The sequence below is a fragment of the Heloderma suspectum genome, chromosome 2 (assembly GCF_057233095.1).
Source record: "Heloderma suspectum isolate Gila_16-S chromosome 2, 16-S_ref, whole genome shotgun sequence".
In the NCBI taxonomy this organism is placed as follows: domain Eukaryota; kingdom Metazoa; phylum Chordata; class Lepidosauria; order Squamata; family Helodermatidae; genus Heloderma; species Heloderma suspectum.
In genome coordinates this window covers 16,019,149-16,041,897 of record NC_139459.1, presented here as the reverse complement: position 1 = coordinate 16,041,897, position 22,749 = coordinate 16,019,149, and the positions used below count along the sequence as shown (strand labels likewise).

The 22,749-nt window shown below is 47.0% G+C and overlaps 1 protein-coding gene across 4 annotated transcripts in view; it reads right to left on the bottom strand.

Annotated features, from left to right (window-relative positions):
• CTIF (cap binding complex dependent translation initiation factor) overlaps positions 1–22,749 on the bottom strand; it is a 228,764-nt gene that overhangs the window by 75,720 nt on the left and 130,295 nt on the right. For all 4 annotated transcript variants that reach the window (XM_084832016.1, XM_084832015.1, XM_084832018.1 and 1 more), the window contains one exon: positions 19,761–19,837. In XM_084832016.1, coding sequence (XP_084688142.1) covers positions 19,761–19,837 — 77 coding nt within the window. The remainder of the gene's footprint in view (positions 1–19,760; positions 19,838–22,749) is intronic.

The window sequence follows — 22,749 nt, the reverse complement described above, 5'->3', positions numbered from 1 at the left end:
CATTTGTATTCCACCCTTCCTCCCTTAGCAGGGTAGAATACATGGGTGTGGGTTACACACTGGCAACATGGTTGAATGAATGTTAATCCTTCAAGACTCTAATAACTGCCCTCTATTTCACTCATATTCAGGAACGAGGAGACAGAAAGGAAGGATCACTGCCTTCAAAGCATAATTTCCTGTCCCTGTTGAGATCTTTCCTAAGGTTTGCCAACTTTCCTCAATTCATCTTTTCCTCCCTGTTCTTTGAAGTCACTGGTAGTGATGAGCACCAGGAACAGATAATGTCAAAGTACTGCAAGAAAATCTGTTCCTGGTGAGATTCCCAGACACATTTTACAGACAGAGCTTTTAAAGGGTTGTCTGTATTTGGAACGGGGATGGGGAGAGGCAGAGGGCGGGGGAAGCTTTAAAATCCCTATTGTACTTCACTGGAATAGGATTTATTGTCACAATCTGCAAAGGATTGGATTTCCTTAATGGCATCTTCACCCTCTTCTTCGTTAAAATGGAGCATGTGGTCTCTATCAGGTATAGGTCTCCAAATGCACTTACACAACGGGCTGATGGTGGAGCATCATTGTTCCCTCTGATAGCAACCTCAGTTGCTTGAATACCTTCACTCTGGAAGTGAAACGGGACCATCCAAAATAAGGGAACCCAGAAATACAGAAGCTTGTAAATTAAAATAATGTTAACCTTCCACCTTCTCCTCCCCACCCCACCGAATGGCCCAGGACAGACCTGTAAGTAGGGATGTATGAAAGTGACTTACCTTTCGCGGATTATGTTGATGGTGGGGGGGAGGCGTTCCGTCCCTCCTCCCCAGAATCCTGGCCGGGGTGGGAGGCGCTCCGTTCCTCCCTCCGGAATCTTCGAATGGCCGGCTGTGCTCCGCAGCAGCTCTGCGGAGCAGCCGGCCAGGCCCGGCCTGGCCCGGCCAGGCCAGAGCCGTCTGCAGCCGGATTTCTGGCTGTGGAGGGCTCTGGGTAACAAACAAACAAACAAACAAAAACCGCGTATGCAAATGGCGACGGCTACAGCCGCCGCCATTTGCGTTCCTTTTTTTTGGCTGTCTTAATCTATGTAAATATTTACGTAGACTATGACGGTGAAAATCAAGGGGAACGCAAATAGCATAGCGGGCGCTGTTTGCGTCCCCTTTTGATTCCCCGTTTTAGCCTACGTAAATCTTTACATAGGCTAAAACGGTGAATCAAAAGGGGACGCAAATAGCGCCCGCTACGCTATTTGCGTTCCCCTTTATTTTCGCCGTCATAGTCTACGTAAATATTTACGTAGATTAAGACGGTAAAAAGAAGGAACGCAAATGGCGGCAGCCGTAGCCGCCGCCATTTGCGTACGCAGGGGTTTTTTTGTTTTTTTTAAACCCACCCAACCATGATAGGCTACGTAAAGATTTACGTAGCCTATCACGTCTTTTTATTTTTTACACAAGCCTGGAAATGGTGGTGGCGGCAGCCGGTCGGAAGACCAGCCGCCACCACCCGGAAGATCCGCCCCAGGTGAGTCTCGTCCTGGGGGGGATCCGCAGGGGGGTGGCGGGGGGTGGCAGGCCGTTCCGCCACGGAGTTCGGGGGGCCGAATGCACTGGCATTCGGCCTCACCAAGATCCGCGGTGGAATTCTCTGACATCCCTACCTGTAAGCTTCCGAGCTGAGGGCAGAGCTTTGTATGCAATGGGTTGTATCCAAGGGGTTAGTGTAACTAAAGTCCCATTCATTTCAGTGGGTCTACTCTAAGTAACTAACATTGGGTACCACCTATGGAGATCAGTAAATATGACAGTAGCTGATTGCATTGTCCAGAGAGGGAACTTCAGGCAGGCCTGGAATCAGGCGTCAGTGCCACGGGGCACTTCAAAATGGCCTGAGCCAGCTGGATAGTCCACGGCCCTGCTCCTATCATCTTAAGACAGACAGGCACCAGCAGGAGAAAAGCTAGTCCAGCACTACTGCTGAATGTTGTTGTTCAGTCGTGTCCGACTCTTCGTGACCCCATGGACCATAGCACGCCAGGCCTTCCTGTCTTCCGCTCTCTCCCCGAGTGTGCTCAAGTCCATATTCATTGCATCGGTGATGCTATCTAGCCATCTCATCCTCTGCCGTCCCCTTCTCCTTTTGCCTTCAGTATTTTCCAGCATCAGGGTCTTTTCCAGGGAGTTTTCTCTTCGCATCAGGCGGCCAAAATATTTGAGCTTCAGCTTCAGTATCTGTCCTTCCAATGAGCACTCAGGGTTGATTTCCTTTAGGATTGACTGATTTGACCTCCCTGCTATTTTTAATTCTCCTTCATTGCCTCTGGGGCCCTGAGGGAGCTTTGTTCCAGAGGAATGCTCCACTGGAGCCTGAGAGACAGTGCAGGGAAATCAAAATGGTGGCCATCACCAGCAGTTCTAGGCTGGGTTTTCCCCCTGCTGCTGGGCTGACGCCTGTCTGCCTCATGGGAAGGGGAGTGGAGCCATGCAAAGCAGAGGGCTTTCCCAGCTCCATTGGGAATTTTGCTGGCTCCTCCTCTGCCCAGGGGGCAGGGTGGCTTTGTTAGCTCAGTCACTGCTGGGAGGGGGGATCTGCTGAGGGCCCCCACCAAACTCAGCTCCTGTTGACCTCAGGGTTTGCACTGAAAGCCAAGGATAGGGATTCCTCTCTTTGCTGCCACCCTTTATGGGGGGTGGGGAATGACTCGGGATGGGTGAGAATTTCATTTCAGTTTGGCTTTGATAAGAAAGTTCCAGAAATCACATTCTTCATATTTGAGAAAGAACTTGAGATTTTTTAAAAATTGAATGCAGGGGAAAGTGACTGATGGATTCATCCATCTTGAGGGATAGCATGCAGATGTCAATAAGAACATAAGAAGAGCCATGCTGGATCAGACCACAGGATTCCTGCAGTGAGCAGGGGGCTGGACTCGATGGTCTTATAGGCACCTTCCAACCCTACTATTCTATGATTCTATATCTAGTTCAGTGTTCCGTTCAAATTCTGTTCATAAAGTTGGGAGGCACTGGCATAGTTTAATACAGAAGCCGATCCTTGGAGGAGATACTGGACATGGAGGTTGTCCGCTTCCTGTTTCTGGGGATCCTCAAATACCTGTTTTAACTCATTGAGGAAGGTTGTACTGTCCTTCAGGAGTAGTCTGGAATCCAGGAAGCAAGGTGTAGTGAGGTTTGCTGCAGCATCTTTGAGCAGGCTAATTAAAAAACATACCCGCTCTTGCTTGGACACAAAATCTTCAGGTCACAGCCCTATAGAAATCTGACATTGCGCCAGAAAACTGGGAAACATCCCTGGATTTCTATTAAACTCTTCTAGGAGATGGACTGGGCATCTACCCTGGGTTGGTGCAGAAACAGTACCAAGTTCTACAGCTTGAGAGGCCTGCAGCTGACCCTGAAGATTCAAACTCTTGCCCGAAAGCTAGGCCACTTAGGCCTGCAAGGTCTGATTCTCTGCCAACAGGGCCTGGTTTTTGGCCATGAGTGCTACCATCTTGAATGTGCAGTAGAGTCAAACTATCCTGTTTTATTGGGGCTTGGGGTCCATAAGGGAAGAGGCGAGCAGATGCAGACACACTTGAGGTAAGTCAAGTCAACTAAGTCAAGTAGAAGTCAGCAAGGTTACAGTAAGAGAGGTTAGAGTAGCTCAACTTATGGTCAAATCTGGTCAAGACATTGGCGGAGTTATGGCACACTCTAGTAGGCAACAATGGAGACCCTGGAGAGCTCCCAGTATACTCTGCTAGTTACACTGTTGAAAGATGTCTCAGCATGGGTTGGAGTCATCTGAAGCCTGAAGTCTGGCAGGACCTCACCTCAGTGGCTCCACCCCCTTGGAAGAGCTGTCTGTATTCCTTAAGAGGGCTGTGGCCGGTGCTGCAACCCTCTGTTCCTGCATGACGGCAGAGCAGGAGAGGGCACATGGGACTCATACTCCGAGGATGAGGAGACAGCCTCATCTTCAGGCTGGGAGAGTGTAGAGGGGGGTGGGGGTGGCCAGCAAGTCATCTGAAACTGAATCCACCTAGGGCAATCCAGATCCAGACAGAGAGATCCAGACAGAGAGGACATGACAACAGGCAAAGAACTAATACTAGAGTAACTCTCACTGTTTGGAACAGGAACTTCTGCTTCACACTGATGGCCAAAGACAGGAACTCCTGTCCTTTGCTACGTTTTGTTTGGCCTGGGGATGGGGGTGAGAAGAGGAAGAGGCTATACTGCTACCCAGTCCATCACAGCTATGCTAAAATCCTTCCTCTACTGTTTTCTACTGGCAGCTCTCACTTCTACCCCAAGGGACTGTCCTTCTAAGGCCAGACTAGACTCAGCAGCAAGGCAAATAAAGGTGCAAATCCAGTGGCAAGCCAATAAATAGGCAAAGGTCAAGCACAGAGGTATCAGTCCAGCAGGAGAGCAGTTCTGGGCAGTAGTAGTCAATAAACAGGCAACAGCCAAAGGCACAGTATTACCAGGCAGGAGGAATTATTCCAAGAGAGAGGTCTGGGGTGCTGTCCAAACACACATAAACAGTCAGGTCCAAACACAGCCCAAGAACCAGGCAGGCAGGAATCCAAAGGTCAGTAGCACGAAGGTTCAGTCATGGAGCAAGGCCAGAAAAAAAAGGCACCAAAGCAAGATGTTGTTTCCAACAACTCTCAAGTTCCAACTGAAAGCTGATATAGCCAGAGTTTCCAAAGCCCCACCCAAAGGCACAGCTGCAAGTCCTCTGTACTCTGGCAGGAGTCTCTCATAAGGCATACCTTTACTCCCAAGTAAACCTTTACTTGTGAGTCCAGTTACGGTTCTTGAGGTTCGTGCCTTGTCTCCCTATGGCAGCCTGTGGCTCCACCTTCCGGAGCTGACAAGCTTGAAGGCCACACTTGAAGGAACTTGGCCTGTTCCTCTGCTGCCATGGGCAAGTTACGGTTCTCTGTGTCTCCCCAGAGTCCGCTGCTGCACAAGGGCCCAATGCATCCTCTTCACTGATGCCAGAGATGCCCGGGGCCTAGCACACACTCTACCAGGTCAAGCTCTTCATCTGACAAGTCATCCCGAATGGTATGAGAGTCAGATACAACATGGAGAAACAAATGGTGGGGGGTCTAAAGGAACCAGAAGTTGTCAGACTGTGTGAGTCTAGCAGTTAAATCTATGGCTGCAGGCAGATGAGCAACAAAATGTTAAAGGTGTCAGTTGGGAAGAATGGAATAGACTGGTGTTCAGGAGCTGGAGAAACACCGTAATCTTTTGCTGCAGCAAAGGATGGGAAAATCCATCAAGCTCAATTTTGCTCACGTTCTCATTTTTCCAATTCTTTCCTCTCACACTGCCCTCCCCCACCCCAGTGGAAAAAAGAAGAAGAAAAAGACAAACTGCTTCAGAGGGATTTTCAGGCTAAATGAAAATCCTTTTTACTCCACTGTAGTGGTTTGCCACCAAAATGTGGCGCCAAACTGTCCCCCCCCCTTTTACCATTGCTACGAGTTTTGGTGGTGCAACGGTGGGTGGCAACTGTGGTGCAACTGTGGTGCAACTGTGGGTGACAGCCTGATCTACTGTCACCCTTAGCTACTGGTAGATGCAGTTGTTTGCTGACTGCCTGTTTTTTGGATTATCCTAATGTTTTGAGTTAATGGAATGGATAACTGTTTTTGAAAGCCATGAAGTCATTTGTGCACAGATGTGTTGAAATTACTGAAGCAAAACAGTAGTTGGTATATTGATCTGATTTATCAAATTCAAAACTGTAAAGACCACATCCCTTGTGAAGCAGTAGTTGTTGAAACATGTCAAGAATAAAGGACACTATCCAGTTTTATTCAGCTGTATGTCCTCCGCACCCTACCCCACGCTCTTAAAACACGTGAATCAGCCTTTACCCAGATTTACCGGAACAAGATCTGCTTATAAGACCCTGCATCTGCTAAAGTTTAAGCTCAGTTGACTTGCTGTCACAAAGTTGATGACATCTTAGGTTAATGGACTGTGTGGGATACATATTCAGTGGGCAAATGCGTTCCTTTTCTTGTGTTCCTAGTTTACTCTATCAGTTTCCACTGATAAATCTTTAAAACACGTCTTTGTTTTAAAGATTCTGTTGACCTTACTGAACACAAAGCCCATCTTTCATGCTTCCTTAGAATATAACGGATCCCCCTTGCACTATACTCACAAGCTCTAAAAGTATTCCCTATTTTTTAAGCCTCAGATCTGGGAACTCTGATTCCAACAGAACTGTTCTGCCAGTTCAGAGCCAAGGAGAAGAAAGTCCTTCACAATGACTTCACTGTCTCTTCCAGCGGGTACAGAATGTTTGGTGGTTGCCCAGCAACTTAAAAATACTTCCATCCAGTATAAATTGCTGCTGTGGTGTTATGGAAAAAAAAATCTGATACAGAAGGAACAGCAGAGTGGTCATGCACATGAGCTGCTTGCTACACTCTTTACCAGTAGAGGCTGGTGGCACCAATGTCAGTGGGACAGTGGACCCGCTCTGAGTTTTGGTCAGAACCAGTCAGAACTCTAGAGGAGCGATCCAAGGTGCTTTGCATCTTGGATCGTTCCTTCAGAGTGCTGACTGGAACCTGGAGTGGATTCACTGCCCCACTGACATTGGAGCCACCAGCCTCCACTGCTCTTTACCCTAGCCTTCCCCGATTGCATGTGCTCCAGAGGTCTTGGGCTCCCATAACCTGGGAGATAAAACTGTCTATGCTGGTTGTGGAATTATGGGGGTTGTAGTCCAACACATCTGGAGATCACCAGGCTGGGGAAAGCTGCTCTACCCATGGCTGCCTGTCTCCGATAAATCGGCTTAAGCCCCACGCTGTGATGTCGAGAAGGGGCACCGGAATCCAACAGAGGGGCAGTCAAAAGAACACCCCATCAACTTGTTTTTGCTTTGCCGTATTATTACAAACACCCAGCCCTTGTTACTTGCTGCCAAGCCAGAGGGGAGCTTTGAACCACTGGCCTCTCGATTTCAGTGCTTCAGCCCTCTGGTAGAGAGCAACGGGAAAGACCAGAAGTACAAGCCCTGTGCAGCTGCATGTGTGAAGGTCTGAAGGGCGGCAAGAGTGATGGCACGCACTCACAGCTTGCCCCCTGCACCCCCTATGACCGGCTCCTCTGCAGATCTTTGCACGTTGCGAGCTAAGGTCGGCAGAGGGCTTGCAAGCACGTACCATTGAACAGGCTCACAGACTTCCCTGTGATCAGAAATTTGGTAAGGCAGGGTTCCCAATTGCTGGGGGACTTGTAAGCGTGTTCAGCCGAATGCAGTTACAAACTCCCAGCAGACCTTAAGCACTACAGATGTGGAGTTAGGGAGGCCAGGACAGTCCTGTATTTGAAGGGCTGCCAGAGGACTCTCTTCTGTTTTGAAGGTGTCCTCTGTATGGAGGGCTATCCAGGTCAAGCCCGGTTTAAAGATATATAACCATCAGAAAGAAGAGTTGGGCCTTGAAGTTGTACATGGACATGCTGTCTGGGGCTGATGGGAGTTATAGTCCAATATATCTGGAGGGCACCAGGTTGGGGAAGGCTGCCCTAAAACAACAACCTTATGATGTAGGCCAGTGCGTAGCCATACTGCAGATGAAGGGCCGAAACTAACAGCTTGCCTAAGGCCATCCAGCAAGGACATGGTCAAGGTGAGATTTGAAACAGGCTAGTCTGCTTGCAGCTCACCCTCTTAACAGCTAGAACTGCCCCTACTTCTGGCTGCAACTGAAGGAGAGACAAGGCAATGAGGCCCCTGCCGCCTGGACCCTCCTCTCTCAGTGTGGCCATTATAAAATGTATTATGTAACAGTACAAAAGTAGTGGATACTTAAGATACCACCCTAGGAATACAATTGAGGGTATATAATAACTAAGGTATATAATGAAGGTATTTAATATAAAGTATATTCATTTATATGAACATTTATATGAATATAAATGAAGGTATTTAATAAGGTACTGAGGTATAAAAACACATAGACTAAAATAAATTTCCAGCCCAGCCTATCTCAAGGAGTGCCTCCAGCACCAGACAGGCCGCTTAACAAGATCAGCCTTGGACGGCCTTCTCTCCGTCCCATCAGCCAGGACAGCTAGACTGGTGGGGATGACGGAGAGGACCTTCTCTGTGGTGGCCCCCACTCTGTGGAACTCCCTCCCAAGGGAACTCCGCCATGCCCCCTCTTTAATGAGCTTCTGCCACGCATTGAAAACTTGGTTGTTCAGGCAGGCATTTGGGGTGGTTAGGGTAATTTTAGAAAAATGATGTTTTTACTGTGGAATTTTATTGTTTTAAACTGTTTTATTATATATTCTGTACATCGCCTAGAGTGGCTGGGTGACCAGTCAGATGGGTGATTAATAAATTTAATAATAAATAAATAAATAAATACTTCCCCTATTTCTGTTGCTTATGCAGCCAAAACGGTGCTGCTTGTGCACCAGAGGGAGGTATGGGTTGGGCCCAAGTTACTTGAAGGAGTTACTCCCACACTCTGAGGTCATCAACAGAGGCCCTTCTCACTTCCCAAGGGTGATTAGGCTGGTGAGGACAAGGGAGAGGGCTTTCTCCGTGGTGGCCCTGCATCTCTGGAATTGGCTCTGCGGGCACGGAGTGCTGACCGACTGTGTGTGTGTCTGTCGGGGTAGGGGGCAGACACAGAGAACTGATGCACGGGGAGTGAATGGAGTGGGTGGAATCTTGACCAGGAGCACTCCATGCTGCAACATTTTTGTTGCAGATCCCACTTGTAACATACCTGAATATGCTTGTTTTCCTCTTTCCTCCCCATTCTTTTTTCCGTTTGTATCATATCTCTTAGTATAAGCCAGCCTTCCCCAACCTGGTGTCCTCCAATGGCCATGCTGGGGGGGGGGAGGGATTCTGGGAATTATTGGAGTTGCAGTCTGATACATCGGGGTGGGGTGGGTGGGGGAAGGCTGATGGAAGCCATTATTACGAAGTGCAAACCACCTTGCATGCCTTGGAAGAAATGCGGTATATAGTAACATTACTACCGATTTTATTTATTATTACATTTATATCCTGCCTTTTTTCACCCAAGGAACGGAAGGCGGTTTACATGACCCTCCTCCTCTCCATTTTATTCTTACAACAACCCTGTGAGGTAGGTTAGGCTGAAAGTTGGTGACCCAGTAAGCTTCATGGCTGAATGGGGTCCAGAACATGGATTTCCTGAGTCCCAGTCCAACACTCTAACTACTATGCCACACTGCCTGTACATACATAAAGCTCAGACCTAGTTTCTCCTGCAGGTGAGTGGAGCAACTGTTCAACCCCTAAGGCTACCAGAGCACAAATATATTGCCTCTATAGGATCATAAGCTCCAGCAAAGGAGATAGTTACCTTGTCGTGGTGCTGGAGCTTGAGCACCTCAATGACGTCATGAGCTAAACCGTGAAGGGACACCCAAGACAGGAAGGTCATGGCAGACAGGTCAGGCTAAATACAATCCCTGGGGAAGGAAACGGCAACCCACCTCAATATTCTTGCCATGAAAACTAAATGGATCAGTACAACCAGAGACATGTCGGTATACCATCGGAAGATGGGACTCCCAGGTCGGAAGATGGTCAAAATGCTACTGGGGAGGAACAGAGGATAAGTTCAACTAGCCTCAGATGTGATGACGCAGCTAGCTCAAAGCCGAAAGGATGGCTAGCAGCTGATGGTGCTGGTGGTGAACGACAAATCCGATGTTCTAAAGATCAACACACCATAGGAACCTGGAATGTAAGATCTATGAGCCAGGGCAAATTGGATGTGGTTATTGGGGAGATGCCAAGATTAAATAAAGACATTTTGGGTGTCAGTGAACTGAAATGGACTGGAATGGGCCACTTCACATCAAATGACCACCAGATCTACTACTGTGGACAAGAGGACCACAGAAGAAATGGAGTAGCCTTCATAATTAATAACAAAGTGGCTAAAGCAGTGCTTGGATACAATCCAGAAAATGACAGAATGATCTCAACTCGAATTCAGGGTAAGCCATTTAACATCACAGTGATCCAAATATATGCCCCAACCACAGATGCTGAAGAAGCAGAAGTAGATCAGTTCTATGAGGATCTGCAGCACCTACTGGATAGTACGCCAAAAAAAGATGTTACTTTCATTACAGGAGACTGGAATGCTAAGGTGGGTAGTCAAACGACACCTGGAATTACAGGCAAGCATGGTCTGGGAGAACAAAATGAAGCAGGACATAGGCTGATAGAATTGTGCCAAGACAACTCACTGTGCATAACAAACCCTCTCTTCCAACAACCTAAGAGACGACTTTATACATGGACTTCACCAGACGGTCGACACTGAAATCAGATTGACTACATCCTTTGTAGCCAAAGGTGGCGGACATCTATGTAGTCGGTAAAAACAAGACTTGGAGCTGATTGTAGTTTAGATAACGAACTTCTTATTGCACAATTTAGAATCAGACTAAAGAGAACAGGGAAGACCCACAGATCAGTTAGATATGAGCTCACTAATATTCCTGATGAATATGCAGTGGAGGTGAAGAATAGATTTAAGGGACTAGATTTAGTAGATAGAGTCCTGGAAGAACTATGGAAAGAAGTTCGCAACATTGTTCAGGAGGCGGCAACAAAAAACGTCCCAAAGAAAAAGAAAACCAAGAAGGCAAGATGGCTGTCTGCTAAGACACTGGAAGCAGCCCAAGAAAGAAGAAAAGCAAAAGGCAACAGTGATAGGGGGAGATATGCCCCATTAAATGCAAAATTCCAGAGGTTAGCCAGAAGAGATAAGGAATTATTTTTAAACAAGCAGTGCGCGGAAGCGGAATAAGATAATAGGATAGGAAGGACAAGAGACCTCTTCCAGAAAATTAGAAACATCGGAGTTAAATTCCAGGCAAAAATGGGTATGATCAAAAACAAAGATGGCAAGGACCTAACAGAAGCAGAAGAGATCAAGAAAAGGTGGCAAGAATATATGGAAGATCTGTATAGGAAGGATAATAATATCGGGGATAGATTTGACGGTGTGGTCAGTGAGCTAGAGCCAGACATCCTGAAGAGTGAGGTTGAACGGGCCTTAAGAAGAATTGCTAATAACAAGGCAGCAGGAGATGACGGTATCCCAGCTGAACTGTTTAAAATCTTCCAAGAGGATGCTGTCAAGGTGATGCATGCCATATGCCAGCAAATTTGGAAAACACAAGAATGGCCAACAGATTGGAAAAAATCAACTTATATCCCCATAACAAAAAAGGGAAGCACCAAAGAATGTTCAAACTATCGAACAGTGGCACTTATTTCACATGCCAGTAAGGTAAGGTAAGGCTCAAGATCTTGCAAGGTAGACTCCAGCAATTCATGGAATGAGAATTGCCAGATGTACAAACTGGGTTTAGAAAAGGCAGAGGAACTAGAGACCAAATTGCCAATATCCGCTGGAAAATGGAGAAAGCCAGGGAGTTTCAGAAAAACATCTATTTCTGTTTTACTGACTATTCTAAACCCTTTGACTGTGTGGATCATAACAAATTGTGGCAAGTTCCTGGTGGTATGGGGATACCAAGACATCTTGTCTGCCTCCTGAGGAATCTGAATAACGACCAAGTAGCAACGGTAAGAACAGACCACGGAACAACGGACTGGTTTAAGATTGGGAAAGGAGTACGGCAGGGTTGTATACTCTCACCCTATCTATTCAACCTGTACGCAGAACATATCATGCGACATGCTGGGCTTGATGAAGCCAAGGCTGGAGTTAAAATTGCTGGAAGAAACATTAACAATCTCAGATATGCGGATGATACCACTTTGATGGCTGAAAGCGAGGAGGAGCTGAGGAACCTCATGACGAAGGTGAAAGAAGGAAGTGTAAAAGCTGGGTTGCAGTTAAACCTCAAAAAAACCAAGATTATGGCAACCAGCCTGATTGAGAACTGGCAAATAGAGGGAGAAAACATGGAGGCAGTGACAGACTTTGTCTTTCTAGGCGCAAAGATCACTGCAGATGCTGACTGCAGCCAGGAAATCAGAAGACGTTTACTTCTTGGGAGGAGAGCAATGACAAATCTTAATAAAATAGTGAAGAGCAGAGACATCACACCGACAACAAAGGTCCGCATAGTTAAAGCAATGGTATTCCCCGTAGTAACCTATGGCTGTGAGAGCTGGACCATAGGGAAGGCTGAGCGAAGGAAGATAGATGGTTTTGAACTGTGGTGCTGGAGGAAAATTCTGAGAGTGCCTTGGACTGCAAGAAGATCAAACCAGTCCATACTCCAGGAAATAAAGCCAGACTGCTCACTTGATATTAAAGGCAAAACTGAAGTACTTTTGTCACATAATGAGAAGACAGGATACCCTGGAGAAGATGCTGATGCTAGGGAAAGTGGAAGGCCAAAGGAAGAGGGGCCGACCAAGGGCAAGATGGATGGATGATATTCTGGAGGTGACGGACTCGACCTTGGGGGAGCTGGGGGTGGTGACGGCCGATGGGAAGCTCTGGCATGGGCTGGTCCATGAAGTCACGAAGAGTCGGAAGCAACTGACCGAATAAACAACAACAACATAGGATCATGGGTGTCAATGGAGCTTCCTGTAATATTGGTTTAAACATAAACTGGGCAAGACAGAATGCCATTTCTATAGCACTTCAGAAAGGAAACCATCTGGAACAGCACCACTCGTGACGGGCCTATTGAAAATGCCTCACAAAGAGGAGTAGCCACAAGAGGAAAGGCAGTTTAATTATAGGAGCTAATCAGAGCAGGTGTTTTAAAGTCCTTGAGGGATTGTAAAACCAACTACAATGGGAACTGGGGGGTGGGGGTGGAGGGAGAATGAAAGATCTCTGGGCCACTTTGCCAGTGCTGAAGGAAGACTTGCAGGCATTCGAAAACACTGTCCAGACTAGTGTTCATTTGGGACCAGCCTAGACATAGTATTCGAGGTGAGGTCTGACCAGCGCAGAGTAGAGTGGAACGATGACTTCCCATGTTATAGAAGGAGTCTTCTATGATGCAGCTAGCTTTCCCCAACTTGGAGGCCTCCAGATGTGATGGACTGCAACTCCCATCATTCTGAGCCAGGGAATGATGGGAGTGGCAGTCCAACACATCTGGAGGGCACCAGGTTGCCGAAGGATGGTCAAGTGTGATCAGTTAAAATCTTCTACCACCCTAAAGTGGCTTGTGGGTGTCAGGGCTGATGAGGTTGTCCCCCTGAGGGGCCAGAGGTAAAGAGCCCAGTTCTGGAAAAGCACGGGCAATGGGTCCAGAGGCGGATAATGTCATCCAACAGAGGCACAGAGGTCAAGTTCCCAAAAGCAGCAACAGAAGAGAACAGAGAATGAGGTGGTAGTCCAAAAAGGAAGGGGAAGGAGGCAGGGTAAGGTAATGTTCTAAGGAGTTTGTAGAGCAGGCATCATCCAGTTCTGTTGGACTACAACTCCCATCATCCCCACTCAACACGGTTGGCTGGGGATGGTGGGCAGATGTAGTCCAACACATCTGGAAGGTGTCAGCTTGGGGGAAGTTGCTGTAGAGTGGGGGGGGGGGTCTGACCCCTCTGCAGGCCACACTCTTGCCGCCACTGCAGACTAAAAGTGTCTGTTCAACGCTTCTGTATTGTTTTGTCGCTGAACGTTGGTGGCAAAGCACTGATTATTTTTGCTGCTAAATTCAGCAGCACTGCAGAGGGCTGCAGGGGCAGCACCTGAGGATGGATGCAGCCCACAGACTGCGTGTTGGCCACCCCTGCTGTACAGCAGAGCGGGCCAAGCCTGAGGTAGCAGTTTTATAAGGCCAGCAGGGCCCCACTGGCTCCCCAGGTCACTTGATGTGACTGCGCTGACAAGCTGCAGTTCACGTTCCAGCCACTGTCACGGGAGGGCTGTGGAGCATCAGGGATCACGCCAGCAATTCCTGCCACAGATGTGCTGCCCCAGTGGCATAGAAACTAAAGTGCCTGGGTCCAGCTATCATGCCCCCCGCCAGCCCCAGTTTGAGCCTGCTAGTGCCCTGCTCTGGGCAAGACTGCCCCATCCAAGAATTCCTCGCATCCACCAATGCCACAACTATGGCTTTCTCCCTTTGTTCCCTATTCTCCCTTATGACGCCTCACCCTCTGGAAGTGAGAGCTCAAATGCTGGTACTACCAGCCCACGGCCACCACTTCAGGTATTTCTCTTCCACTACCCTGTACCCTCAGGAATACCAGGGCACCTATGCTGCTGCTATATAAACTGCCAGCTCTAGTTCACATGGGTATTGACCTCCAGTAAGCCACACTGGATAAATAACAATGTGTTTACTTTCTTATTAAGTAATTCTAACACTTCGCGTTCTTCCAAAGCCAAGTGAAATAATAAAACCAGCACACACAAAGATATCTAACTCCTTTCTCCCTCAGCTTCCCACTCCACTCCTCACTCCAGCTTCCAACTGTCCTAACTGTCCTCAGAACCCCACTGACCAATCCCAACCCAGGAAAAAGGCCCGATCACAATGAGGTTCCAACTGTCACAACTGCCCTCGGAACCCCACTGACCAGAGGTTCTACCATCAGTACAGCTAAGCCCAGATGAACTGAACACAACAGTTCCCCATTTCACCACACCCCTCTCCACCACTTTTAATATTTCTCCCCCTCAATCATTTCCAGGTTGTTTGTTTCTGGCTAAGGTGGCCTTCCCGATCCTGGTGCCCTCCAGATTAACTCCCATCAGCCCCAGCTAACATGGCTAATGGTCAGGAATGCAGGGAGTTGGAGCCCAAAACATCTGGTTGGGGAAAAGTGGGCTAAAGGAAGAGGAATTGGAGTAGCACTGGGGGGCCAGCCCTACCCCTTATGAAAATTGGATTTGGCCCAGGGCTGCCAGTTGCTGGTTCTTATTCTAAAGTGCCATGTAGTGCCATCTATGCACATTTACACAGAAGTAAATCCTACTCCCAACTAAGTATACGTAGGATTGCAGCATTAATCCCTGAAGTAGGAAACAAGCTCTCCAGATATTTTTAAAAACAAACAAACCAACAAACACCCTAGTCAACCCTGTAATCAAATGTGGAAACAAACAAAGTGGGTCACCAGAAGCCTACAAAACATTTGTGTTTCCGAAAAAAGAAAGGAAACAAAACAAGCTGCACGCATTTGCCAATAGCTATTCCGAGGTTTTGGTGGAAAGGAGGCTGTCATTTCCTCAATATGTGAAGTCAATTAAAAATTAAAAAACAAAACAAAATCAGAACTCGTTCCACTTGATCATTTAAGTGTAAAGCCAAGTTAACAGTAGGAAGCCCACCTGGCCAATACCATACTGGGAAGTTAGGGGCATGTCTGGAATCCTGTTATTTAACAAATGAATGTTGCTCAGGGCTGTTCCTAATATACAAAAAGGACTTTGGACTTGATGGTCTTACAGGGCCCCCTCTTTATTTTTTAAAAAAACTTTTTAGTTTTATTTAATCATATGAAATAAAATTTAAAAATTATCATAAAGACTCACCCAATACATGTGTACATATCTTTCAACAACAAAAAATCAGATCATGGAAAACTACCCAAAAGGGTGAACGTTCTCTCTAAATTTATCATGCCAAAACATAACGCATTTTCCCAGGCATTTTAGTTAGCAATCCTATGGCCCACTAGACACTGTCTAGAGGGCCATAGGATGTTTTGGTTTCTGGGATCCGACGTTGGAACCAGGGCTCGAACCTCAGAGCCCCAAAACTGCACTCCCCGCCCCCTTGTAGCCTGCACGGTTCTCTCTGTGCCAACTACGTCTCTGTGCTTGAAAACGGAGCGTGGAGACGGGGGAAAGGGAGTGGTCCTGAGGGCGGGGGGGGGGAGGAGACAGCAGAAGCCACATTACGCTGCTTCCTATGCTCCGGCCACCCTGTGTGGGATACCCAACAGCCTCCAACTTCAGAGGCCTCCAACTATCTCAGTAGGATTGTGCCCTTAGTCTTTCAGCTCTCTTGTATTAAATCTGTTATTGTACTGTAAATCTCTGCATTGCTGCTAGGAACAACCTCCCTGGATAATTGGTTCCATTGTCATATTGCTCTCACAGTCAGGAAGTTTTTCCTGATGTTCAGCCGGAATCCGGCTTCCTGTAACTTGAGCCCATTATTCCGTGTCCTGCACTCTGGCATGATCGAGAAGAGATCCTTCCTCTCTGTGACAACCTTTCAAGTACTTGAAGAGCGCTATCCTATCTCCCCTCAGTCTTCTCTTCTCAAGGCTAAACATGCCCAGTTCTTTCAGTCTCTCTTCATAGGGCTTTGTTTCCAGTCCCCTGATCATCTTTGTTGCCCTCCTCTGAACCCTCTCCAGTTTGTCTGCATCCTTCTTGAAGTGTGGTGTCCAGAACTGGACACAGTACTCCAGATGAGGCTTAACCAGTGCAGAGTAGAGGGGAACTAGGACTCCCTGGGATTTGGAAGCTATGCTTCTATTAATGCAGCCCAAAATAGCATTTGCCTTTTTTGCAGCCACATCACATTGTTGGCTCATAATCAGCTTGTGATCGACAACAATTCCAAGATCTTTCTCGCTTGTAGTGTTGTTGAGCCACGTATCCCTCATCTTGTAACTGTACATTTGGTTTCTTTTTCCTAGGTGCAGAACTTGGCCTTTATCCCTATTAAATGTCATTCTGTTGTCTTCTGCCCATATTTACATTTTGTATTGTCTTTTATGATGTCTTTTGTGGTTTTAATTGTTGTGAACTGCCCAGAGAGACTGAGTGGCAGAGAAATGTAATAACGAACAAACAAACAAACAAATAACAAAGACACTCCATCTTTCAGTAAATCAAGCCTCAAACATTTGTTCTTCTCTAGCCCTTATATAAGGGCCTCCCTCTTTAGAGAGCAATGTGTAATGCAGCCTTCCCCAACCTGGTACCCTCCAAATGTTTTGGACTACAGCGCCCAGCATTCCTGAGCACGGGCCATGCTAGTTGGGGCTGATGGGAGTTGAAGTCCAAACCGTCTGGAGGGCATCAAGTTGGGGAATGCCGGCATATTGCATCACTTATTTCAAAGGATGGTGAGCCCAGCTGTGTTTGCAGGTGCCCTGTCCATTTTGCTGACTGGGGCCTCAGACATCTACCCTGACAGCACCACTGTTTTTACTAGGCAGTTCACAGGGCCAAAATCTTCCTAAACATCACCACAGGTTACTACTGTGACTCTGTATTGCTTAAGCATAGTTATACACAAGGTATTTGCTTCTTCAAGTATGGCAGAACAGGCACCATGTCACTTCTTCTTATTTTTATTTAATTTCTGATATTTGTATACCCACTAAATATAATAAAATTCCTAAACAGTTCACATATAAATATTAAAATAACATTTAAAATACAGTATTAAAAACACGACATTTAAAACAATTCCAATTGCAACCAAAGCAATACAAGGAGCAGTAAGACGGAGCGGCATGATTCATCTAATTACAATCCGGGGAAATCCCGGGTGAACCAGGACGTGTTTTAAAATGCCACATTTTCTGCCTCCCAAACTGCATGGGGGAGGGCTTTCCCAAGGGTGGACGCACTACCGAGAAGGCCTGCCGTTGAGGTGTTGCGCGGTGACATTCCGTTAATTTCGGGATGACCAGCAAGGCCTCCTCTGACAACCCTAAAGGTCAGCTGTGTATATATAAGGGACGGGGGGGGGGCACTAGATAACTTGGTTGTGTCAGGCTTTGTATGACAGTAACATAACCTTGTACATGGTAGGGATGTCAGAGAAATCCGCTGTGGATTCCGCAGTGCATCGGGACCACTTACCTCCGCTCCAGAAGGACTGGAGGCGGAACAGCACTCAGCTGCTTCTTGCCAGCCAGAGCTGTTCGCCTCCTCCCTGTCCCTGCCGATCTCCATTCCTTTTCTTTTTTAAAAAATAATAAAAATGGCGATCGGTGGGATGTGCCCATAGACTTGGACGCAAATTGAGTCATGAATCTTACGTCTAAGTCTATGTGTCCATAGGCGTATACACAAGATTCATGGCTCTATTTTGTGTATAAGTCTATGGGCACATCCTGCCGATCGCTTTTTTTTTTTTTTTAAAGAAAAGTCATGGTGATCGGTAGGGACAGGGAGGAGGCGAACGGCTCTGGCTGGCAGGAGGGAAGGGGAGAGGCCCTCAATCCGGTTCCCCGCAACCGGAATCCTCGTGGAGCGGAGCCGCTCCAGAGGATTCTGGGGGGGGGGAGGAATGGATTGCCTCCCCTGCCCCACGGATTCCCCATTGGAACGGACGGTGGGGAATCCATACACCCCTAGTACATGGCTTGGTAGCTAACAGGCAGCCAGTGCAGTTCTTTTAACACTGATGTTATGTTAGCCTGGCTGGGTGTCCCAGTGAACACCCTAGCTGCTGCATTCTGCACTAGCTGCAGCTTCTGAACCAGGCACAAGGGCAGCCCCATGTAGAGCACATTGCAGTAGTCTAATCATGAGGTTACCAGCGCATGGATCACCGTGGCTAGGCCATCCCTACCTACGAACAGGTGTAGTTGGTGTACCAAGTTGGTAATGGGCCCTCCAGGCAATCATGTATGGCAGTTAAGTGACAGAGAGTGTTGCTTAGTGGTTATAGTCCCTAGCTGTGGGGCTGTGTATTCAAATCCCATAGTTGCCCTGGCTGAAGGGAAGCTGGGAAGGGAACCTTCCATGGTAGAGGGAGGGGGATGGCTCACAGCTCAGCAGTAGAGGAGTAGTAGCAGTGTATGCAGACGATCCCAAATTCCATCCCTTGCATAAGAGTTCCACCGCCAGCCACCCTCCCCGCACTCTTCGGGCATGGAACAAAATGGAGATTCAAGCACAGTTTTATTTAAAATGATTCTGACATAGATAAAGTATAAAAAGTGGGAAACAATTTGTGGGTTTAAACACATCTGGCAATTGTTACTAGACTGCACGTATGGCAGTACAACTGTGATGAGTAGGCCTGCAAGCTTTAATTGTGAATTTATTTAAACTAATAAACTAAAGCATTCATTGAATAACTGGTGGGGGCACATTTTAAAACCGGTGGAGGTTCAAATTAAGGGTGCACTTTTCTCTTTTTTTACGCTACTTTGTTTGTGGCATGCTGCTGTATAAGGAGATGAGAAACACAACGTTAAAGACCTCTGAGCAATGCTTGAGTACTTTTGTTCATAGGAGTCTGTTTGTAGCAGCTGGTGCTGTTTGCCTGAGATCCAGAGTGGCGTTACTGGCCAGTGTTCCAATTCTAGGGGAAGCAAATTATGTTTGAATAATTTTCCCAGCTTTCTTTACTATTGCCAGGTATTCCAACCCCAGTTGACTGGGAGGCTTATATAAATCAAGTCCTGAACATTCTGTTGACCACCTCTGGCCAGCAAGCCAGGGCTTCTTTACCTCAACCTTCCTCTTCATCCTTTGGCTCTCATCCTTCCTTGACAACTCCTTAACTGCCCTCCTTCCATTTGTTTGACCATGAAACATGCTTCATCCATAGAAGAGGCACAGGAGACCCCATGGATCCAATCTGGCTCTCAGCTTCCAGCCTTTTGGCTGCTCCCTACAGCTGAACTCCAAACAATCATCTGTGATTCCATAATTTAAGTATGTAAAATTGCTATAGGATTTCCCATTTCAGTTTCATTTTTGATGTAGACAATAACACATGGAATTACCCAGGCAAAAGTTATTTAAGGATAACTATTTGGGTGAAGTCTTTCCCCTACCTTCGGTCGTTCCTCCTCCTCCTGAATAATTTTTTGGTGTGTGCAATTTCAGCTTCATGTGGCAACGGATGATAACCCTGGTATTAAAAGGAAATAGAAAAAGTAAACAGTCGTTAATTCAAAAAAGAGGATCCGGTGACAAGCAGTGCTTGAAACAAGGGGCAGGACAATGAGAACTCTTGGACCCTTATGTCCTCATAAGTCTGGCCCAAACGTTGGTCCAGATGAAGCATCCATCTCAACTTCCTCTGAATTGCTGGAACAAAATTAACTTGTGACTTGAGGAGGAACTGCACACTGTTGACACCATCAGCTTTACTGCAACTATCCATACAGCCGAAACCCTGGTTGCCCCAAAACGTCGAAGGTCATCACATATCACGCATCCAAAAGGACTACTCTTTTGGAATTCTGGAATCCATCCAAAAATATTAGTCACACAGCACAACCACTGTATAATTTACCAAAATCAGGCAGTTCCCTGCTCCAACGAGCTTTTAACATACCATCAGATTAGTCCTCTGGGTGCATATCTTAACACGCAGCTCACCAAATGGGAGAAAATGGATCTCATGTTGAAATTTCAGTGTTGAGCAGACCAGAGGCAAACAGGAACCTTGACAAGGTGATAATCAGAATGCTCCACCCATCAACTGCCATTGGGCAGCCACCCTATGTTAACTTGGTAAAAGGCACTGATAGGCAACAGATGGAAGGGCCCCCTCCACATTCCTTGACAGTGGAGCCCACAGTACTGTACCCTGCTATGTAAAATCCTTGAGGATGGAGTTCAGGCAGTGCAGAAAAGCAGCCCTTGCTCTACTGAGGTGATCAGCCTTTCCCATTCGTGGGTTGGCGGATCAGAAGATTCCTCCATTTTTCCTTCCAGTGCCAATTGCCATTTTATAATAAATTTCTGGTTGCTTTGGTGACAATTACATAAATATGTAATTGAAGGTTACATTTTTATGTAATTACATAAAGATGTAATTAGAAGGTCAACCATCTTCCAGAAGGTCATCCAAGGCCAACCATCTTCCAGAAGGTCAACCAAGGTCAACCATCTTCCACAAGGACAACCATCTTCCAGAATGTCATCCAAGGCCAACCATCTTCCACAAGGTCAACCATCTTCCAGAAAGTCAACCAAGGTCAACCATCTTCGAGAAAGTCAACCATCTTCCAGAAGGTCAACCAAGGTCAACCATCTTCCAGAAGGTCAACCATCTTCCAGAAGGTCAACTACGGTCAACCATCAACCATCTTCTAGAAGGTCAACCATCTTCCACAAGGACAACCATCTTCCAGAAAGTCATCCAAGGACAACCATCTTCCACAAGGTCAACCATCTTCCAGAAAGTCAACCAAGGTTAACCATCTTCCAGAAAGTCAACCATCTTCCAGAAGATCAACCAAGGTCAACCATCTTCCAGAAGGTCAACCATCTTCCAGAAGGTCAACTACGGTCAACCATCTTCCAAAAAGTCAACCAAGGGGACCAACCATCCTAGACCATATCCTCAACAGTAGGGAAGAACTGCTTGATGAGGTGAAAGTGGTGGGACCTTGGGTGGAAGGTCAGGAGGGTTAAAGCTGGGAATGAGCTTAGGCTTGTGAGAGATGTTAAAAATAAAAAGGTGAGGTTGGCTATCTTTGAAGAAGTAATTAACAGCACACACCTATATATGTCTACTCAGAAGTAAGTCCCACTGAGTTCAGTGAAGTTTACTTCAAGGTAAATGGGTATAGGATTGCATCCTAAAGCATCTGAGCAGCCTGTCACCAAGATTTAGGAATGCAACAGGTTAAATGGTAAGAATGCAACATAATCTGTAAATCTGTATTGGAGTGATATAACCTAAGAGGCAAAAGTAAACATGGCTACCACCGATTGGCTTTCATTTCAGCCCTGCCCTATATCCTAAAGCAGGTTATGTCATTGCATCAGTTTCACAAGCAAGAACCTAGGAACATACAACCAAACCTCGTGTTAAGTGTCTTCAGTTGGAATTAGAAGCTGTGCTTCCTGGATGCACCTTCTGCCGGGTGGGCAGAGAGAGATGCTTTCGATGTCTAACTTGCACCTACTGCCTTGGATGATAGTTCTTCTAGTGCAGACTTCCCCAACTTGGTGACTTCCAGATGTTTGGGGCTTGAACTCCCATCAGCCTCAGCCAGCATGGCCAAGGGTCTGGAATGCTGGGAGTTGTAGGGTCCTCGCATTCCTGACCAACCTGAAGAGTATGAGGTTGGCTAAGGCTGTTCTTGTGCCTTACAAGATATAAGCCACCTGCCTGTTCTATCAGCTGGAGCAATTGTTCTAAGAACCAACATTTTCTCTGTTTAGGAGCATAGGAAGCTGCCTTACACCAAGTTAGACCACTGGTCCATCTAGCTCAATACGGTCTACTCTGATTGGCAGCCGCTCCCCAGTCTTTCCCACACCTCCTTGGAGATGCCAGGGATTGAACCCGGGACCTTTTGCAAGCAAAGCAGGTGCTCTCCCACTGAGCTGTTTCCTTGATGGCAGTTCTGTGCTCTTTGTTACCAAACCTAAGTTTTTGGTTAATTAAACTGGTGTGTTCTGATCTGGGAGGATTCTAACCACTCTTATGTCAGCCTTTCCCAAACTGGCATCCTCCAGATGTTTTGGACTACAGCTCCCAGCAGTCCTGACCATTGACCAGGCTGGCTGAGGCTGATGGGACTTGGAGTCCCAAACTGCTAGAGGGCCCCAGGTTGGGGAAGGCTGCCCTATGTGAAAGTCTCGGCCTTCTCTCCCAAGTTACGGAAAGTGTGTGCAGTACCCACAGGGGGACTGGGTGGATAAAAGATTGGAAGCTAGTGGACTTGTAACCTGGCACCCCAGTTAGATGTCTCCCCCTTATTACAGAAGAGTCCTTCAAATCAGTAGGTGGCCGCTGCTGGTGATTTACTGGGATATTTGAGGGTGTGTGTGTGGATTTAGTCCCTGCGGTAAAGCTGGGGC